Source organism: Chanodichthys erythropterus, chromosome 13 (assembly GCF_024489055.1).
Source record: "Chanodichthys erythropterus isolate Z2021 chromosome 13, ASM2448905v1, whole genome shotgun sequence".
NCBI lineage: Eukaryota > Metazoa > Chordata > Actinopteri > Cypriniformes > Xenocyprididae > Chanodichthys > Chanodichthys erythropterus.
The window spans coordinates 4,477,263-4,499,810 of NC_090233.1; the positions used below are offsets into that span (position 1 = coordinate 4,477,263).

Consider the following 22,548-nt stretch of genomic DNA (forward strand, 5'->3'; position numbering starts at 1 on the left):
TTGACTTCCCAGTGAGGTAAATGTTGAGAGAATTTTCATTTTTGGATTAACTATATGCTCCTATAAATGTGCATGTGCATAAAATATAAGAAACTGAAAACTAATGGAAGTATCTGCACAGTCTTGTGTAAAATCCAGTGGACAATGTTTCAATTTTACGTTTTAGGCTTTGTATTGCATGTCAGATTATCTTACACAACCCACAGATCCTACCGTTTAAGGTGAGTGCATCAAATACATTAAATGACTACAAACAGGTACAACCAGAACAACTTGGTCTAACTCCTCCATGTAGCCAAAAGAATAAAAGGCCTGGTTATGTTCCTGAAATTACCCATTTCAGTCCAGCTCTCACAGACTTCACAAGGGAACAGGTGAGATATCATTGTAAATGTGTTTTACTGTCCTTTTGAGTAACTTATCCTAACAAAGACATTGACATTTGACACTGAATCAATGACTTACAAAACATTATGACTGTTAAGTGCAACCCCATTTTTTTTTAGCTTGTTATAGGTAAAAAGGGTTTAAAGGATGGCATTCTTCCAGAAATTTCTCCAGAAAATTAGTGATGATGACAGTAGCAAGGTAAGTAAAGAATACATGACCAATGTTTTGAACATGCAAGCCAACACACATTTTAATGCACCTTAACATCATTACTTATATGAATAATTAGTCCATGGTCTGATATTTAGTGGCTCTTGTTATATGTTTTATCACAGGGTTTTAAAGGTGCTCATACAGAGACGGCGTACTTTGGGACAGTCAAGGCTGATCCAAACTTTAATGCCCAAAATGATGCTGCAAAATTGAAGAAAGCCATTGAGACCAAAGGTAAACACACTCAAAGTTGGTTAAAGAAGGCTCCAATATACTATTGTAATATGAAGGAATTTTCTAAATGAATAAAGTTTTGATTTTTCACAGGTGTTTTACCTGTATTTTGAATTGTACACATTGTATTGTGTTTTATGGTTAAAATATCTGTATATGAACTTACATGGATGATTTCCTGGTAGAAAATTACATGTCTTTTCTGTTTTCTACAGATTTTTTTATAGTGTAGATATCACAATAAATGCAACGTTAACATGTACAATTAACGTCATGTCCCTGATACCAGTTGTAGGGATGTAGGAATGAAAAACATTGTTCATTTTCAGCTAGATATATGTTTATTCAAGTTTCTTTTTATGAAAGGTGTGAAAGACACACCCCTGCAATACCTGAAAACGTTTTTAGAATGTATTCCTAGAACTAAATTGTTGAAAAGCAAAGTGCTGCAGGCTACATGAGTCATGACACTAATTCATGTGCACTGGGACAAAACAGGCTGCATGACAAAAATAAATGTTTATGTACTAAGGACTTATTTTATATTAATCTGTATTAATCTATAATTGATCAGTATGTTAGGTTTTTTTTGGTATTTCCCCCACTTTTTTTCACAAAATATGTTTTTTTTTGTTTTGTTTTTTAAGTGAAATATCACATATATTATATGAAACATTTAGCATTCAGCTCAAAATCTTTTAATTATATTACACATTTGTTTTAAGAACATTTAGTGACCATGTCTGATTAATTTAATTGTTTCTATTTAAAAAACAAAAATTGCAAAAATCACCACCAGATTAAATAACAGCCATGAAACTCTAGATGGCGCAGGTTAATGCAATCTGCTAATAAACACGTCATTTATTAGCGCAAGCCTATGCTAATTCTGTAGCCAATGAGATTGTTTGCTGAACATGTAAATAGTCTGGTTCAGAGTTTGCTGTAAGCTTTTTTTGCATGTGGGATACTATGAAAATGAATATTAGTTCAATAACTTACCATTTTACCAGTTTTCTACGGAGCCCCTAGAAGGATGTGGTGGTGGAAAAAAATTGGGATGGGAGGATTATTTATTTATTTATTTTGCGTTCCCTCGCAAATATATTATCGTTCCCTTGCTGTGAGCTTGGACAAACACTTCCTCTTTAAAGGAACACTCCACTTTTTTTGAAAATAGGCTCATTTTCCAACTCCCCTAGAGTTAAACAGTTGAGTTTTACCGTTTTCGAATCCATTCAGCCGATCTCCGGTTCTGGCGGTACCACTTTTAGCATAGCTTAGCATAGTTCATTGAATCTGATTAGACCGTTAGCATCGCGCTTAAAAATGACCAAAGAGTTTTGATATTTTTCCTATTTAAAACTTGACTCTTCTGTAGTTAAATCGTGTACTAAGACCGACAGAAAATGAAAAGTTGCGATTTTCTAGGCTGATATGGCTAGGAACTATACTCTCTGTAGTAATGTTCAAGTTCGTGGGGAAGGAAGAAGACAAAGGGTCGGCTTTTGACTGCTGACTGAGCTTTATTTCGTAAAATGAAAAATGTCCAACAAAAGTCTGTGCACCGCACAACAACGAAAATAAACAATCCACAACAGGGCTTCACTCCAGAACGGTATAAACCAGGGGTACTCAACAGGCGGCCCGCGGGCCGCATCCGGCCCGTCAGCATTAAATTTGTGGCCCGCATCATGCTACATATAAATGTATATTTATTATAATTTGCGTCTAAAATTAGCGTGAATATTACTTCGTTTTTTTTACACGTACACAAGGGTAGGCGTACAGTGCGCGTGACGCTGTAATCATCAGCAGAGATCGCGTATAGTGTACGCGCGCAGCACAGTTTTTCTAACCGCAAAGAACAATATAAACTGAAGGCACTTTGCACGCGCGCATTGAATAGTTTTTGCACTAATTTGGTTTGTCCACAAGGTGTCAGCACTGAAACGGGCTGTTGTTTCAGTCTGAAAAGAAACGGATAAGACGGAACAAGAGTAACAACAAACACAATAGCCGAGAGCGCTCGTTTGAGGGGATTAAAAGATACCAGCAACTCTAATTTTAAACAAGTACAAAGAGATTTTATTGTAACTATTTGAGCGAAAAAGACTAGACAAGCATGAATCTCTCTAGTGCGCATGTGTCAAGCACTTTGTTCGTGAACGCCATCAAAGGCTCGAGACTGTGCGCGTAAGTAAAAAACAAAGTAACCTTATTTTTCCATGATGAAATGCAATTGACATTCCTCAAACTTTGCAGTGTGTAAGTTGCCGAGCATCATGAAAAACAAACCTTTTATTCTTAATGTCAATGTGTTATAAACAGAAAGCAAGCAGCGCTCCCATTAAAGATCTCTCATCACATCATTGAGCTCACGGAGAATATCTCATTTATCATGTTTACAACGTTGGTTATAGTTAGGTAATTCATGAGATTGTGATTGAACATTAAAAAAAAAAGAAAAAAAAAACATTTTTGGATTCTTACCAAATTAAAAGGTAATAATAATATAAATAATAAAACGTTTATTCTCTGAGTATAAATAGGTGCTATAAAAAGTGTTAAAAAGGTGCAATGGAGTATAAAAAGACTATAAAAAAAGTGCAATGTTTTCGTCTTACGGACAAACTCTTATCAGCCAGTGAACAACAGCCAGACCTTAAATTTCTTGTGAAAAGAAATGAAATAAGGATGAATAAGGAATGAATAAGGATTTCTTTTCATCAGTTCTTGTTTTTCTTTATGCATTTGTACATTAAGAATACAGCAAGACAAGCTATTAATCATTTTTTTTAAATGCCATTCATCATGTTAAGTGACACTTTAAAAAGGACACCATACTATTAAGACTTAGCTAGATAATAAACTGCACTTTTAGTAAATAAACAGTAAAACTACAAATATTGTCTTAAGTAGGCCTAAAAAGTCTTACCATCCAAGTTATAACTTGTGGCCCTTCGCGTTTCATTTGGTTGAAATGCGGCCCTCTTGGCCTCTGAACTTGAGTACCCCTGGTATAAACAATCCACAATAGGGCTTCTCTCCAGTGCTGTTGTCGTGCTTAGTGTCTCAGTCAGCAGTCCCTCTCTCTCGCACACTCCTGCTTCTCCTGGTGTTTTATCCTGTCTCCGCGCCAATTACTGGAATGAGAAACAGGTGTTTGTAATTTACATTTAACCCACTCACTTACCACGCGCCTCCCGACACTCTCTCCAGTTGCAGACCTCGCTGAACCACGCCCCCCTCGCCACATACCCCCACCGCCCGACTCAGGCCGGGGAGCCATCCGGCCTGCAGCCCCCCCCCATTTCTGGAGAGGAAATCGGCCACAGCCATCTGAACACCCGGCCTGTGGACCACCTTGAACTTAAAGGGCTGTAAAGCTAGATACCAACGGGTGATCCGCACGTTGGTATCCTTCATGCGGTGGAGCCACTGCAGAGGAGCGTGGTCCGAACAGAGGGTGAATTCCCGTCCCAGGAGATAATAACGGAGGGTGAGGACGGCCCACCTAATGGCAAGACATTATTTTTCTACGGTGCTGTACTTAGCTTCTCTCTTGGAGAGCTTACGGCTAATGTACACCACCGGCCGTTCCTCCCCCTCTATCTCCTGGGACAGGACAGCACCCAGCCCCCTGTCCGACGCGTCAGTCTGCAACAAAAAGGGGAGAGAAAAGTCAGGAGAATGAAGCAGTGGCCCGCCACATAGAGCAGCCTTCACTTGGGTAAAGGCCTGCTGGCACAGCTCCGTCCACTGGACCGTATCTGGTGCATCCTTTTTAGTTAGATCAGTCAACGAGCTGGTGAGGTCCGAATAATTAGGTACAAACCTTCTATAATATCCCGCCAGCCCGAGGAACTGTCTAACCTCCTTTTTGGTCTTGGGGCGCGGACAAGTCGCAATTGCTGCGGTCTTATCAATTTGGGGACGCACCTGTCCATGCCCCAAGTGGAAGCCCAGATACCTTACTTCCACGCGCCCAATTGCACACTTCTTCGGGTTGGCCGTGAGCCCAGCCCCCCTCAGCGATCTCAGGACGGCCCTCAAATGCTGCATATGCCGCTGCCAGTCATTACTGAAGATAATAATATCATCCAGATAGGCAGCAGCATATGCACCATGGGGCCGCAAAATTTTATCCATGAGCCGCTGAAAGGTAGCCGGTGCCCCGAACAGCCCGAACGGAAGTGTAACAAATTGGTGCAATCCAAACGGCGTCGTGAAAGCTGTCTTTTCTTTGGATAATGGCGACAAGGGGATCTGCCAATATCCCTTTGTTAAGTCCAGTGTCGAATAAAATCGAGCCGTACCGAGCCGGTCAAGCAGTTCGTCCACCCGTGGCATTGGATACGCGTCGAATTTCGACACTGCATTCACCTTGCGATAGTCCACACAGAACCGAACTGAGCCGTCTGTCTTGGGAACCAAAACTATCGGGCTCGCCCAGTTACTGCTGGACTCTTCTATTACTCCCATTTCAAGCATTGCCCCTAATTCTGCCTGAACTACCTTTTTTTTGTGTTCAGGCAACCTATAAGGCCGGCTGCGAACCACCACGCCCGGCTCTGTCTCGATGTGGTGCTGAATGAGGTCAGTACGGCCCGGTAGGGGAGAAAACACGTCAGCAAACTCTGCTTGTAACTTAGATAAATCAGTGAGCTGGGAGGGCGAGAGGTGATCTCCCCCTGGAGCCAGAGCGAGGGATTGTTTTTTGACATTCGCCTCTGGCCCGAGATCATCCTCCCCGCTAATCACCGTCGCCAGCATCACTGATTCCGCCTCATTCCATTTTTTAAGGAGGTTGAGGTGGTAAATTTGACGTGCTCCTCTCCTATCCGACCGTATTACCTCATAATCGAGATCCCCAATTTGCCGTGTAACCTCAAACGGTCCTTGCCACTTTGCCAATAATTTTGAGCTTGAAGTAGGGAGCAATACAAGCACTTTATCTCCCGGTGAAAATTTGCGTAAGTTAGTTCCCCTGTCATACAGTTGGCTCTGTTTGTGTTGGGCTTGTAACAAATTCTCCATGGATAGCCGCCCCAGAGTGTGGAGTTTTGCTCTCAAGTCCATCACAAACTGAATTTCGTTTTTAGCCTGAGACGGTCCATCCTCCCAAGTCTCTCTTAGGACATCCAGCACCCCGCGGGGCTGGCGTCCAAAGAGAAGCTCGAAGGGGGAAAACCCCGTGGAGGCTTGCGGGACTTCTCGTACTGCAAATAACAGGGGTTCTAGCCACTTATCCCAATTTTTGGCGTCTTCCCTAACGAACTTACGAACCATGGATTTAAGTGTGCGGTTAAAACTTTCGACCAGCCCGTCCGTTTGTGGGTGAAAGACGCTGGTACAAATCGATTTAACGCCCAACAATTCGTAGAGTTCGCGTAACGTGCGTGACATAAACGCCGTGCCCTGACCAGTGAGGATTTCTTTCGGAATCCCCACTCGGGAGATTAAACTAAACAGTGCGTCCGCAACACTCTTAGCGGAAATGTTGCGGAGAGCCACTGCTTCAGGGTATCGCGTTGCATAATCCACAATGACTAATGCAAAGCGATGCCCCCTTGCTGATCGCTCTAATGGCCCGATGAGGTCCATACCAATTCTTTCGAAGGGGACCTGCATTAATGGGAGGGGGCGCAAAGGCGCTTTTGGAGCGGCCGGTGGATTCACCAACTGACATTCACGACAAGACGCACACCACCTGCGCACGTTCTCGTGAATGCCCGGCCAAAAGAATCAGGTCATGAGGCGATTTAGTGTTGCCGTTTGTCCTAAGTGACCAGCCATTGGATTAGAATGAGCCGCGTGGAAAAGCATTTCCCTGCGGCTCTTTGGAACTAATAACTGAGTTGTATCCTCCTTTGTCTGAGTGTCTTGGGTCACTCGATACAACCTATCCTTTATGATCGCAAAATACGGATAATTCAGTGGGCGTCCAGACTGGAGAGGCTGACCATCGATAGTGCTGACCTTTTCAAAAGCGTGTTTTAACGTCTCATCCTGAGACTGCTCCAGGGGGAAGTCATCGTGATCCGAAAGAATTAGTCTCCCGATTTCGCTCTGTCCCCCTGAGGCAGTACTCATTGGTCCCTGGTCAGTCTCCCCCACCTGCACGCGCACATCCTTACCCGGCGAATTTTTATTCCAAGAGGCATCCGAGCACAAACAACCCAATAATTTATTAAACGCAGGCCAATTCGTCCCCAAAATTATCGGATGCCGGAGGTGCGGGTTAACTGCCACCTCAACATTATGCTTTTGTCCCCTAAATTGGATAATGACTGGCACTATAGGATATTTCACCACATCCCCGTGCACACACCGAACCCTAACCATGCGGCTTGTATCCAATGCCCCGGATGAAATCAGGCTTTGCCAATTACTGGAATGAGAAACAGGTGTTCGTAATTTACATTTAACCCACTCACTTACCACGCGTCTCCCGACACTCTCTCCAGTTGCAGACCTCGCTGAACCACGCCCCCCTCGCCACACTCTCATTCAGGCGTAATAATCAAGGAACTTTGCTGCCGTATCATGGTTGCAGCAGTGCAATGATATTACGCAGCGTCTCTCACAAACGCTCCATACGTTAAATTTGTGATATTTTTTTTCCGCTAGAGGTCGCCAGAAGCCTATTCAAAACAAAGGCGTAGTTTGATGACCCCAAGTTTTAGAGCGGAAACTTGGGACATGTGGTCTCCATCTCGGACGGTGCAAAAGAATAGGGATTGGAGTCTGGAAGAACTCATGTTCGTGGATGCGATTATTAACGTTACTGTAGTATGAAGCAGAGCAGGACCGAGTGTTGCGGGAGCTGAACGAGGAGCTGAAGCGATTGATCAACACACGCCTCACGAGCAGCAGGACTTTTATTATGACACAGTCGCCGACGCCGCTTCCGCTTTTCCGGTCATGAGTTTACGGGAGCTGTCCTTGTCGACAGAACCAGCGGCAGATGGTAAACAGTATTGATGTTCCATAAATAAGTAACACAATCCACCATAAAACGTGCAAGAAGTAAATAAGGAACTGCTTGAAGCAAGCTAGTGGTTTGCTGGACACTAGACACTACTTCCGCATTTGTCCACGGCACTGTTGTCATGTGGTTTCTACGTCAGTAAAGGCGGTACCAAAGGTAACTGACGTCATTGTCAGGCGACTGCACTGCCCCGTGTCACTTGCTGCGTTCCAATTCGCCTACTTATACTACGCCCTAAAAGTATGTACTCTTTCTGTGAACAAAAAGTACTTACTTTTGAGAGTGTAGTAAAAGAGTAGACAAGCTTTGGGACATACTAACACGTCATACAATCGCGTCTTTTCTCTCTGTCGCATCCTGTCACCGTAAACTGGCCTGTCAATCATCTTACATCCTCCACATTTCATTTAGTTAATTTCCTACCGTATCGGAGAGAAATGCAGCACGTTGATCTGCAGTCGCGAGTCTTTCATGTGGAGAACTGTCCTCATATTAATGCATAATGATGCATTTAAAAGTTAATGGCCATTCGGATCTTTATAAAAGTCCATGTTTTGTAGTTTTTTAACACTTTTTACTCGTGTTTGTAGTTCTGAACTGAATCCTGGTCCAATGCGCAATGGGTTGTGGGCAATATTAGCCTCTATAGTGTGCACGGATCCACACTTCGAAAATCTACCGGAAATAGTAGACCATCCGGGGACTTTTGGCACAGTCTTTTCAACATACTATGCTTTGGGACACACTTATTTTAATCTCACATACTATTTAGGATGGATAGTATGGACATTGGAACGCAGGGACTGTTTAGAATGGGAATTTTCTCATGATTTACAAGTCGTTGAAAACATTAGAGATATTGTTAGTAATCAGCTGGACAAAATATATAACACTAGCTTATTGGTTTTTGGATATTTTACTGCAAAAATTGTACATATTGTACCTTTAATATAATGCACACAAATAATGCGCCACTCATATGGTTCGAGCTTGTTGGACTCAGATATAAAGAAATGCAGTCAGTGTTTAGGCCTAAATGTCAAGCAGTTCAGTAAAGTTGGCAAATTCACAGATTCGAGCTTCCCGGATTATATCGTGAGCTAAACGTTGTTAAAACACAAATGCAGCTATTTCCAATAATAGTGACTTAACGAGCTACAACAACCCAATTTTCCTCAAATGTGCTTTATAATATATAAATTGGTCTCTATGAGTAGGCGGCGGAGATACACGTCTGAAGGGACCGTCTAAAAAGTACAAAACCCAAAACCCTTTTGCTCATTTTATATTATGAAAAATACTCAATAACTTCACTGTAATACATGTACTGTCACCAAATTCAGTTCTATTTATATTAATAAAGCACATTTGAGGAAAACTGGGTTGTAGCTCGTTGTCTAGGTTCTACTATATGATTGTAAATAGCTGCATTTGTGTTTTAACAATGTTTAGCTCACGATATAATCCAGGAAGTTCGAATCTGTGAATTTGCCAACTTTACTGAACTGCTTGACATTTAGGCCTAAACACTGACTGCATTTCTTTATATCTGAGTCCAACAAGCTCGAACCATATGAGTCGCGCATTATTTGTGTGCATTATTAATGTATGGGGCTAACTGAAACACTAGCTTCTCGAGGGAATGCAAAAGATTAAAAAAAAAAAAAAAAAAATCCCAATCCCAATTTTTTTTTTCTTTTTTTTTTTTTTTCCTACCAGCATGTCAAATTTCCTCCCTTCCCATTTTTTTTCCCCACCACCACGTCCCTTTAGGGGCTCCATAGTTTTAACTTTTGATATTATAACAGTGTTAAGAATTAAACTTGCATTGACTCAGAAATATGCGGACGTGCTTTTGTCACATGATGTTGCCATGGTGAATCGTAATATCGGAGCTCCATTGATGATGGCTTTTCATAGTCGTAGTGCACGCGCTTAACTTAGAGTCAACCTACTCAGAGTCGATTGAACTAACTCAATTCAGCTGTTCTGAAACTGAAAACTCAGAGTTTCCCATTTCAGGGTAAGTCAACTCAGAGTTCAAGTTTTAACTCAGAGTTGGTTGAACCTCCTTATTGAAATGGGCCCCTGGTCCTGTGTGGTACATAAAATAGATACAGCTGAATTAACATAAAATATTCAAATATAACATCTGTGTTCATTCAACAATCTGCTAAACTCTTACAATAACAACTTCAAATTTCACGTTTTTGATATAATATGTGTAATTTATGTTGTAGAACAAAACAATCAAGTATCGTTAAGTTTTGTTTTCCACAGACTTATTTTACTCTTATAAATAAATTAACATTGTCATATCCATTAACATGCTAAAACTATTCCACAAGTTGTCATTCTTGAAATGCATATCTCCTAATACACTATGTTGTGATATATGTTAATATATCTTAGTTGTACTTCTTGTGTACCATGAATAATGTGCACTCTGCAATTGCTCATGTTTGATTTTGGTCTGTCTTCTCATGAAGGTGTGGATGAAGCCACTATTGTGGAGGTTCTAGCAAAGAGGAGCAATGCACAAAGACAACAGATCAAAGCAGCTTATCAGCAGGATACAGGAAAAGTAAGCATATTCACATCCTTCAGTTCTTCTTTGGCCTATTTTATGTGTAAAGATGTATGGCGTGTAAATGTGAGACTGGAAAAATGGATGGAGGAAAATTTAACGTTCTGAGGTTGTCCTTTCATATATGACTATAACTATAGTTCTCAGTTATTTTTAGAAGATGAATAGAAATAGACAAAACAGCAAGAGACAAGCACATCAGCGACAGCAACACAATCCATGTTCAGCTATGTTATGGTTCATTATTTATGATTGTGCCAGTTGTTTAAAATGTCATGGGCTGATTTTGACTAAATTTACAACATTTTACCAGCAGGTGGCACTTTCATCAAACTTTTGTGGTACTCTTAGGTCATTTTGTTTCAGTGCATTTTAAAATAACATAAAAATATTATTGATGGAAAGTGCCTTGGTCTGAAGATCTTTTAGAACTATGGTCTAGCCTGTTGTAAAATGAGTTTGTATTATGTTAATAACTTTTTTTATATATGTATGTTTTATGCTTCAGCCTCTGGTAGATGCACTGAGAAAAGCTCTCAAGTCACATTTTGAGGAGGTGGTTCTGGCCTTGCTGATGACACCGCCTGAGTATGATGCTTTTGAAATGAAAAGAGCCATGAAGGTCCAATGTTTTATCTTTTTTTTCTCTCCTATAAATCTGTATTTTATTATTTCTATCAACAACAAGAAAAAAAAAAATAATATAAAATAAAATAACTTTTAATTAAATGAATTAAATATATTTAATTATATGTTTGTTAATATATTTTAATATTTTAAAAAAGCATATATGTTACTATTTTAATATTATAATTTAACAATCAGGGTCTTGGGACAAAAGAATCTGTCTTAAGTGAAATTTTAGGGACCAGATCAAACAAGGAGATCACTGCGATGAAAACTAGTTTCAAAGAAGGTAACAACACAGATTCAAATACGTGCAAGTACTTCATGAATGCAGATGTGTATGTAGCTGTTAACCTCTTTCTGATGTACAGTCTATGGAGAGCTTCTGGAGGAAGATCTTAAAAGTGAACTTAGTGGACATCTTGAAACTGTCCTGCTTACCCTTTGCAAGGTACAAAAAATACACTGTTTAGTGTATTTATTTTACACAATAAAAAAGCTAAATCTTTTATGTGTGCTAAATGAATATCTCATAACTTCAGGCTACCAGGAGTGAAGACTACAACATTGACGATGGGCTTGCAAAGAGTGATGCAAAGGTATGTGGCTGATTCCACGACAGCATTGTAACAACTGTTGTTTCCAACATTGTTTCCATAGACTATAGCGTATTTTTCTGTAGAAGTCAGTGTCATTTGAATTAGGCAACATTAAACAACACAACACAGTTACGAGTGTGATATTGCTTTTATTCAAGAATATTATTTCATGAAGTACAATACAGAACTTTGGCATCTCTACTGCCATCTGTGACTGAAACATAAAATTGCAAGTTACTTGCAAATTTGTTGCTTTTACATCAGTTGTGCTTCAGCACTTGTGTTCTGTATGATTAAAACATTGTGACATTATTGCATATAATCAATCCTAAATTTTACACAGTGAACAATACTGTATGTACAGTTTTGTGGGTTATTTATTTATTATATTTATATATATTTTCCTGATTTTTTTTTTTTTTTTTTTTTTGCTTCATATCAAATGTGTTGTGATTCATTTTTAAGCTGGTTGATTCAGTTTAAGGCATTGAAGATGTTCTAATGCATATTGAGGAAATGAATGTGAAAAATGTATCTGGAACCATTTAAAAGAGGGTGAATATTGGTGTATTTGCATTTATTAATTTAGCACATACTTCTATCCAAAGCATCTCTGGATAACATAACCAATGTATACAGAGAAGACAACTATTTTAGCAGTGCCACAATGTTGTATTTCAATAGTAAACCAAAATAGTTTGTATTATTATATAATAATAATAGCCCTTTTTAAGCCGTAAGTAGAGTTGGATAAGTAAGTGAAGTGCCTTTGGACAAGCAGGGATGTAAACTACTTAAGTAATTATACTTGACTACTGTACTTAAATATTATTTTTGTTGTATTTGTACTTTATTCAAGTGCCATTTAAACTGAATACTTGTACTTTTACATAATTACATTTCCAAATGGAAAAAGCTGTATTTTTTACTCCTTACAATTTTATTTTGGCTTGAAAAGTACTCGTTTTGTTTTTGAAGATTATTTTCTTCCATCTCATGCACATCAGATATGGTAAACGGATGCTCATACATGCGTGCTTGACACCAGTGATGAAGTTAGAGGGGTGTTGGTGTGGCCATGGGCCTGGAAACACCAGAGATTTGACTGGTCACCCTGGGTACCAGAGCCCAAAATTTAATTCACTACGGGAAGTTTGATGCTGATGTGGGCAGTGAGGTTTATCTGATTCTGTTGTTTCATATACAACCAGTCAGTTATTGGCTGACTTAGCTGCCATTACCATTGTTGAATATCAACTGATAGATGTCAGTTGAGAGAGTTCTGTCTTTGTGAGATTAAGTTAAAAGGTCCAGATGTCTGAGTGGAAGGTGAGATAAAAGCTTAGGTGAGATAAAATTGAGATCCTGTGAGGCACAGTTCAGAGAAGATGGACAGGAGGGTCTGATGACTTTCTGTACATTCCAAAGGCAGCAGACAGGTCTAAAAAGATGAACAGTGGCATCTTTGGGTAAGAATGACAACAACATGTCAAGCTCTTTGGTGAAGTTGCTTAGTTGACCTAGAGAACATTGTGTCTGGTGCCTTGTTGGTTTTCTTGTTCAGTGGATAGGAAGACATAAGATCATCACACAAGCAGGCTTCACAAGGTTTACACATACTGTTAAATAGGATGTAGAATGTATGCATTATAGGTTGTAATAACTCGACAGTGTGTAAGGTCATGTTGTATCAACTCCCAAATCCCCAATATAAGCGAGATTACACAAAAAAACAAATAAATATGGTTCAACCACCTTCAAGGACAAACTTAGTGTATTGTATCAATCAGTCATAGTCCAAATTCCTTCACACACAGATGATAAATGCAGGATGAACAGAGTTTCGGTCTTTATCTGACCTGATAGTCCCTGCAATATCAGCTAAAGCAAACATCTCTTACCATGTAAAAAGTCTGTCCAAAAAGATCTCTCACAGTGATGTGTCCAATTGCATATCAAAACAAAAAGCACAGGTAAATCCAACCAGCGAGGCATTGCAGCAAAATTAGAGATACACCAGGTAAGCTAGTGGTTCATCTATTGGAAATGGTCCCTGGGAGAACAAACTCTATCAACTAAGGTCACCCATGCAGCCAGGAGTCATGTTTCCTGACATTTATATGTGCCTGATTTCGACGCCAAGGAAATACGTAAAGCAAATCTGCCTGTAAATATTTTATGTTACTACAATATAGGTAGGTCTAAATCGGAGTAATCAAAAAAACACTCAATTACGCAGCATATAAGATGGTAAATATTTAAAAGTACCATTGGATTGAAAATTGAATTTACCTCGGCATAGTTGAATAACAAGAGTTAAGTACATGGAAATGACATACAGTGAGTCTCAAACTCCATTGTTTCCTCCTTCTTATATAAATCTCATTTGTTTAAAAGACCTCCGAAGAACAGGCAAATCTCAACATGACCCCGACTGTTACGTAACAGTCGGGATCATTAATATGTTTTGCAATATTTGCATATGCCAGCCCATGTTCAAGGCATTACACAAGGGCAGAACGTCTGGATGTGCACAGCTGAATCAAGACTAGGTAAGCAAGCAAGAACAACAGCGAAAAATGGCAGATGGAGCGATAATAACTGACATGATCCATGATAACATGATATTTTTAGTGATATTTGTAAAATGTCTTTCTAAATGTTTCGTTAGCATGTTGCTTATGTACTGTTAAATGTGGTTAAAGTTACTATTGTTTCTTAATGTGTCACAGAGACAAGAGCCGTCGCTATTTTCATTTTTAAACACTTGCAGTCTGTATAATTCATAAACACAACTTCATTCTTTATAAATCTCTCCAACAGTGTAGCATTAGCCGTTAGCCACGGAGCACTATCAAACTCATTCAGAATCAAATGTAAACATCCAAATAAATACTATACTTATGCGATTAGACATGCTGCATGACGAACACTTTGTAAAGAACAATTTTGAGGGTTATATTAGCTGTGTGAACTTTGTTTATGCAGTGATAGAGTCGAGAGCTAATAATTAACATTATTACCTTTTGCAAGTCTGATTCTCATGCGCTGCTCGTGAATTAGCAGAACTTGAACGGGGATGTTCTAAAATGCTTAACAAGAAAAATGCTTCATGAGGCTTAATGCACCAAGACAAACATTTTTTTGTCATCTGTTGAAATAAATATAAACATAGCTTACAGTGTGTTCGTGTCTGTCTGTCCACTGAATGTGAGCCATAATCTCCTATTCTCCTCCTCTGTGGTTGTGGAAAAGGAGATATTGAAATATTTACAATGACAACAGTTGTATGCCTACTCAATATGCTCCAGCAAATAAATGAATACTTCTCTCAGCGTGTTGAACACATAGATTTATTTGAATATTCATATGATGGCTGAAGCAGCAGCAAGCATCCAGCGTGCGACACGGTAAACAGATCAACATCGTAAACTAAATTCCACAAAACTTCAGTGAAAAAAATCAAATTATTATGCAATTTGATAAAATAGCTTCTATTCTCTGCAAATAATACTATGAAGAATGTGAATGTTCCACTTTATAGCAGAATCAAAACAAAAGATAAGCAACTATTCGTATTAATTTCAATGTAAATAGTAGCGATCCTGCTAAAATGGCGGCGCCGCACCGGCATGCAACCGGCCGTGACGTAGGTTCGTATTCTCTATATTGTCAGTTTTTTTGTTTGTTTTTTTTGTTTGTTTTTGTTTTTTGGGGGAGAACCCCATCTTATGCTGTAATTTACTGGCCCTAATTTCTTTTCTACCCTAGCTGGCCCCTCCCATTTATGCGCAAGCTTGGCTGAAAACCTGTTAGATGCACTAGAGATGGGAATGGAACCAAACCAGATCTCCAGGTTTAAACTGCTCATCTTTATGATCCAGTTTAAATACTTATCTCCAACAAAGGACACAATCATCTTCAGGGTCTAATTCACTCTTTCAGTTAAATTTGTTTGGGGATGGTGGCTGGTCATCAGCTTCTGCCCCACCCTTCAATCTCCCAATGTTTACACAGTTCAACCAAAAGAAACTTTTGGTCCAGTTTCAGCTTGCTCCCTTCTTCTTTAAATTATTCAAAGGGGCAGCAATGACTGTAAAGTGAGGTATAAACTTTTGATACCAACCCACAAGTCCCAGGAACCTTTGCAATGAAAGGATTATCAGTTGGCACAGGATATTCAGTTATGGCTTGAATCTTGTTAGGGTTCACCTCCACACTGTGTACTGAAACCAGATGACCAAGGAACGTGGTGCCCCAGTGACACTTCTTAATTCTTAAACCTGCTTTAGACAATTTCTCCAACACTGCTCTCAGATCGACTAAATGCTCTTTTTTTGTACACAAAGCAGCTTTTGCCAGTCATCTCCCTCAAAACATTTTCTAGGCCCAATGTGGTGATGAAGGGTGTTTTCTGCTTAGAGTCCTCTGCCATTTCCACCTGCCAGTAACCTGACTTAAGGTCTAGAGAGGAAAACCACATATCCAAACATCTAAAATGTCATGGGTTATCAGCATGGGATATGCATCTTAAATGGTCTTACTACAGTGCATGCAGAATTATTAGGCACGTTGATTTTCTGATCATATTTTTTTTTTTTTTTCAGGCACATCTTACCAATTCCAAACCACATCAATCTTAACTACTATTAATTTTGTATTTAATCATTTATAAGTGATATATAATTGTTCATGAAGGCTGGAAATGAAAAATGCCTTATATTCAGGTGTGCAGAATTATTAGGCAGGTTTTATTTTCCAGGCAAAATTAACCAAAAAAAGAAATTTAACTCAGACTGAAAAGTAAAAAATTATTAAATGCTCATGAGAAGGATGCAATACTAATGCAGTACTAGATATTGCAGTTAAGGCATGACCATTAGACAGCATAACGCTTATTGAGTCAGCAGGGTCAGACAAAAACAGGTGGAGAGGAAAATACACGTTAACCGCAAAATAATTAAGAATTAAGGTGAATAATTAAGTGTGAAACCATTAGGAACCCTTAAGTCTCCAGCGCCACCATTTTCCAAAACTGCAACCTACCTGGAGTCTCCAGAAGTGCAAGGTGTCAGGATCTCAGAGACTTAGGTTAGGTAAAGAATCCAAAAAAATGACCCCCACTTAATAAGAATCACAAGCTCAAGTGTTGTAAAATACATGAAGACTGGTTTTTTATAAGCTTTATAGAGAGACAAATTGAGAGTGACTCTTGAAGGACCAGCACCACATCCTCTTGTACCACTGTTTGAAGAATTCATCTTCCAGAATCTGGCATTAAGTTTTGGAAGATCATTTTTAGTCCATCTCCTATCCTGAATGAGAGATGTCTTACTTCTAAATAGCTTTCACATCTCCTTTGATTGCCCGAATTCAGGAAATTCTAATCTAATGGGTGGCTTAGCACAGAATGATGAGGCCACAGCCAAACCTGCCAAGTTATGGGTAGTAGCAGGAGATGGACTGGACACCTGCCCTAAATGGGTAGGGAGTCTGGGTGCTACTAGTAACTAAATGTGAGGAAACAGGTGTACAACAAAACTTTCTGCAGCTTTTCTCCCATTTTTCATCTCTACAGGGAAAACAGTTCACCACTTCCCTTGCTATTCCAATATTTCCAAGCCATGGTTAAATATTTCTTCTAATTTGGAGAGACTAATATCAATGAATTGCCTCAAGCTTGTTTCTCTATTAAGAGTGATATTAGTGGAATCAGAGAGTTTAGTTTCTGAGCCTTGAAACTATACTATTCTTTTACATTTCCCACTTTGGCCTTCAATTGCTAAACCTCAGTCTGTGACAAAGCATTTCATCTCTTTCATCATCATCATCATAAAAATTAGACTGTTCTCCATCTGAATTAACATATAATGAGCTTAACATGGATGAAATGTCATTTGTAGGGTTTAGTCTTGTTACAAAAGATTCAGCAGAAAAATCTGGCTCACTATTACTTTGTCCTTTATCCTTTTCTTCAGTGTTTAAATCATTGATGCTCTCCATGATAACCAAATTCACAACAATTGCACATAAAAATAGATCCCCACACTGGCCACCACTATGTAACAAGTCCTAATATATTAGAGAGATTACAAAACAAAACAAAAGAAAACAAAAAAACAATCATCAGACACCAAGAAACAGGAAGTTAAAGCAAGTCCAGCACAGCATTATGGGAAATGGAGTTAAAAACATCACAGTTTTAGCATTCAAAAAAAAAAGATTTGACAACCTTAATTATTTTTTCTTTACACACAGTTCTGACAATAATTAAATATTAATATGTAGAAATGCTACAATGTAAACGGCAGTATATACCGTCTCTGACTCTGTACGTTGTTTTCTCAGGCTCTGTTTGAGGCAGGAGAGAATCGGGTTGGTACTGTTTGCTCTGTCCTGATTGATGTTCTCACATCCAGAAGTGAAGCTCAGCTGTGCAAAAGTAAGTTAAGGAACATTTATGATGAAATATGGATGTTACATTTATGATAGTTGACTTTATTTTTTAGACACTGATAGTGTTATTTAAAATCTTTCTGCAGTTTTCAAGTATTACGGCCAATACAGCAAGCAGGGTCTAGCCAAAGCTCTGGAGAGTGAGCTTCATGGAAACCTTGAAGACTGTCTGATGACTCTGGGTAAGGAAACAAGTGCTCATTTTAGGTTATTTGTACAGTATGTGGGTGTGTGCAAGAGATTCCAGACATGTTAAATGCTTCAGTTATCAAAAAACTATTCAAAGCTGAGCAACTCTTTAGGAAGCTTGTTTTTCCAGCTCTGCATGTTGAAGGTGGGTCCAGACAGCAGTATCACACAAAACTCTTTCACAAAAAGATAGTTACAAAAGATACAATAGAAACTAAATCAAGCAGTGTACAGTAAAGTCACATCTTCAGTTTGTGCACACATAGAGTAATAGCCTCTTATGAACATACAAACCTCACAACATTCTTATTTTTCATGTTTAGTAAAGTCTGCTTGGAACAAACCTGCCTTATTTGCTGAAAAGCTCCACCTGGCTATGAAGGTAAAGTTGCAAAGGAATTCATGGAACGTATTCCAGTTTGTCCATGTAGTTACTAGCACTTTGAGTGCTGCACATGATTTTGATATCCTCAGCCTTTATGTAGGTATTTTCACATGAATTTAAAGGGGTTATGAAATGCATTTTAAGATCTTTATATTGTTTCTGGAGGTTAGCTTACGACGTTAGTAAAGTTTTTTTGTTTGTTTGTTTGTTTGTTTTTTGCACCAAAAACAAATATTATTTTCCACCCTTATTTTCATGGTAAAAACACTAAGTTTCAAGGGGACTTTGCACATCTACTTAACCATATATCTATATACGTATTGCGTAAACTACACTGGCATATATTCCACTTGACTATGCTTTCTTCACACAATATAATATTCGACTAAATATTGTTAATGCATGTATGTACTGATTTCATTAGCAGCACTCTAACAATGACACACTTGGTCTCTTAATAGTGTTAAATACTGGCTTAACATTTATTACAAGTGCACCAGAGATTATAAATAAATGTACTTACCGGCATTGCCTCCAAGGACAAAACACTTGGCACTGCCATAGATTTCAACACAAAATATTTCAAAAATCCGGCAGCATGTGCGGTGTGAAACCAAACAAACAAAAATGTTTAGGTTACGTATGTCACCCAGGTTCCCTGAGAAACTGAAGGAGACACAGTATCATGGAGTTGACGCTATGAGGAACACCATCAGTGTTAAAGGTCTCTGAAGCATGTGTGACAAGCATTCCAATTTATTGGCTGACAACAGTCCGTAATGTCACAAGCGGAGCTCCTTTAAGTTTAAATGTTATACACGTCATCAACTCCTTTGTCTGAAGGAGACTTAAAAGCAAGCCCTAAACATGACAATGAGATGCATCTCGTTCCCCTTCTTACAGAAACAAGGTTATATACGTAAATTTGATGTCCACTACACCATGCTGGGACTTCCTCACTAAGCCGTAAATATGCACAAACATAACAGAACCTCCTACCATGTATGCATCGCCATGAGTGCCTCCTATTCCCTGGAGAGCGAACGTGCTTGAGCAAACATTATATTCTCATCCCTTGGGAGAGAATGAAGCAAGAGCAGAGTTTACCAAGAATGCGATGCAATGAACGCACCCAGCTTTTATGTTATGAGCGGCTCCTGAAGACAAAAAAGCTCATGACGTGTATTTCAGGCACCATTTACTTACAGGTGCTCGTGATGTCATGGACTGTCATAAGCCAATAAATTGGTGTGTTTGTCACATTCCGACACCGGTCATGCTGATAGCGCTTCCCATACGTCAACTCCATGACATGGTGTTGAAGTTCCACAATGAAAGGGAACATTGTCTTTAAAGGATTAGTTCACTTTCAAATTAAAATTACTCCAAGGTTTACTGATCCTCAGGCCATCCTAGGTGACTTTCTTCTTTCTGATGAATACAGTCGGAGAAAAATTAATAAATATCCAATGAGTATGAGCTGACAAAAGTGACTCCATCCATCATAAACACAGCTCTGGGGGGTTAATAAAAGCGTTCTGAAGCAAAGTGATGGGTTTGTGTAAAAAAATATCCATATTTAACAAGTTATGAAGTAAAATATCTAGCTTCTGCCAGACCATCTTCCGTATTCTACTTACGAAGAAAGTATTAAATTCTCGCAGTTCAAAACGCTTATGCTACGTCCTATGCCTTCCCTATTTAACTTACGGAAAAAGCTTAACAGACGTGACACCAGTTTACACTTTATTCGTAACTTGAATATGGAAGGTGGTCTGGCAGTAGCTAGATATTTTACTTAATAACTTGTTATATATATATATATATATATATATTTTTATACAAATGCATCACTTCACTTCAGAAGGCCTTTATAAACCTCCTGGAGCCATGTAGAGTATGTTTATGATGGATGGATGTGGATGGATACACTTTCTTCAGCTCATACTTGTTGATCCTCGCTCACTGTCATTATATCTTGAGAAATGAAAAAGAATAGATATAGGACTCAGGAAGAAATCATGTTGATGGATGCGATTATTAACGTTACTGTAGTATGAAGCAGAGCAGAACCGAGTGTTGTGGGAGCTGAACGAGGCCACTGGAGCGATTGCGCAACACACGCCTCATGAGCACTGAACTTTTATTATGACACGGTCGCCGGCGCTGCTTCCGCTTTTCCAGTCATGAGTATGAGGTAACACAGCTCTGTTTATCATATCAGACACATTTGAGAGTGTTGACAATGATGTTATAATGTTACTCTGTGCGTTCGCTCGGTGGCTGCTGTGAGACACTTGTTGCACACTGCAGTAAGCTAGATCAATTTTAAAATATCATATCTTAAAATATCAAGAAAATCGCAAAAAATCAAGAAAATTAGATTTAAACAATAAGACTAAACATGTTGAGCTATATAACAACAATTCGTTTTCTGTCTATAAATATATCAAAACAGTTGTTCCCTTGTCTATTAAAACATGTTAATATTAAAGTGTCTTTGGTGTTTCCAAGGTTTCTACAAAATAAAACCAGAAACCGAGGGTTAAAGCGGGTATGACGCAATTGACAGGCGACTTCTCACACGTCCCGGAGCCTTGGTTAAAATTGCAATTTTCTTACGATTTACAAATAGTTGGAAACATTTGGGATATTGTAAGTACTCAAGTGAACAAAATATATAACACTGGCCTAGTGGTTTTTGGATATTTTACTGCAAAAATATTACATATTGCACCCTTAATATTTCTCCGATTGTGTTCATCAGAAAGAAGGAAGTCTTGGGGTAATTTTCATTTGAAAGTAAACTAATCCTTTAAATCATTAGGATACTTTGTTAAAAAACTTCAGTCAAAATCACTAAATTGGCAGCACTGGCAGTTTTTCCACATCTAGGAACAAAACAACTTTGGATGATCTTTCTCAACATCTCATAGCAGTGTTGCTCTTGTAATTGATGGACAGATATGAACACGCCTCCTTTATTTATATACGCATATCAATGAGCATGTAGAGGAAAATCAGAATGTCTACCGATTTCAGATCTGGGTATTTCAGAACAGTGAAAAACTAAAGATTCATATTTTAAACTGGGGAGTTCTGAGGTATAGAAAAGTATTTATTGTAGAGTAACCTCTTATATGTGTAAATATCAAGAAAATTTAGATTTTCCATTTCATGGCGTATTTTTTGAATTTCTAGGGGATAGGAACCAACACGGACACCCTGACTAGAATCATTGTGAGTCGTTCAGAAATTGACCTGCTAAAAATCATTCAAGAATACAAAAGGATGTATGGCAAAACCCTTCAGGAGGATATTCTGGTGAGTATCATGAGAATGTATAAATATTATTTATTTTTCTCATTTTATATTGCTGCCTGTTTCATCATGCTATCCTTTTAAATAAAATAGCTGTCCAATTTAAATATTCAAATCCTTTTTTTCTGGTTTTACAGAAGGAAACAAGTGGAGATTATGAGAAGATTCTGCTGGCTCTATGTGGAACTCAATAATCATCTCTTACATGTCTGGATTATGTGAAAATCTTCTGTAAATTCATTACATTATATTCAGTACCCATGTCGGCACCAGTTAATCTCCCCATAGTTGACTCGTGAAAAGTGTTACATTTAAATATGAAAAAAAAATGTCAGTTGTGCACACTATAAATGTTGAATTTACAATATAATATTCCTGGCCACAACTTGGCATATTTTCACATTAATAATTCAAGAGATTACCACAATTAAATGGCAACTTTATATTAGTATTTTATTGTAGTACATTACTTTTAAATCCTGGCAATATTTTACATTGGGGTGAACATCTTCTTTACCATGTGAAAAAGAATGTGAGAACTCAGGGCTGGTGC

The 22,548-nt window shown here is 38.7% G+C and overlaps 1 protein-coding gene across 1 annotated transcript; it reads left to right on the forward strand.

Moving 5' to 3' along the window:
* Positions 1–505: 505 nt before the first annotated feature.
* LOC137033880 (annexin A1-like) lies at positions 506–22,471 on the forward strand. The gene is made up of 12 exons (XM_067406307.1): positions 506–588; positions 726–837; positions 10,321–10,415; positions 10,927–11,040; positions 11,244–11,334; positions 11,417–11,496; positions 11,588–11,644; positions 17,993–18,086; positions 18,187–18,282; positions 18,613–18,671; positions 21,876–21,998; positions 22,133–22,471. Exons 1-12 carry the CDS (start codon positions 535–537, stop codon positions 22,187–22,189), a joined length of 1,032 nt encoding a protein of 343 aa, XP_067262408.1. The 5' UTR covers positions 506–534; the 3' UTR covers positions 22,190–22,471.
* Positions 22,472–22,548: the final 77 nt, after the last annotated feature.

Coding starts and splice junctions, on each gene's coding strand:
- LOC137033880 (XM_067406307.1), top strand. CDS start 535: ATGGCATTCTTCCAGAAATTTCTCCAGAAAATTAGTGATGATGACAGT. Junction 10,416..10,926: donor ATCAGCAGGATACAGGAAAA/GTAAGCATATTC, acceptor TTTATGCTTCAG/CCTCTGGTAGATGCACTGAG. Junction 18,087..18,186: donor TGAAGCTCAGCTGTGCAAAA/GTAAGTTAAGGA, acceptor ATCTTTCTGCAG/TTTTCAAGTATTACGGCCAA.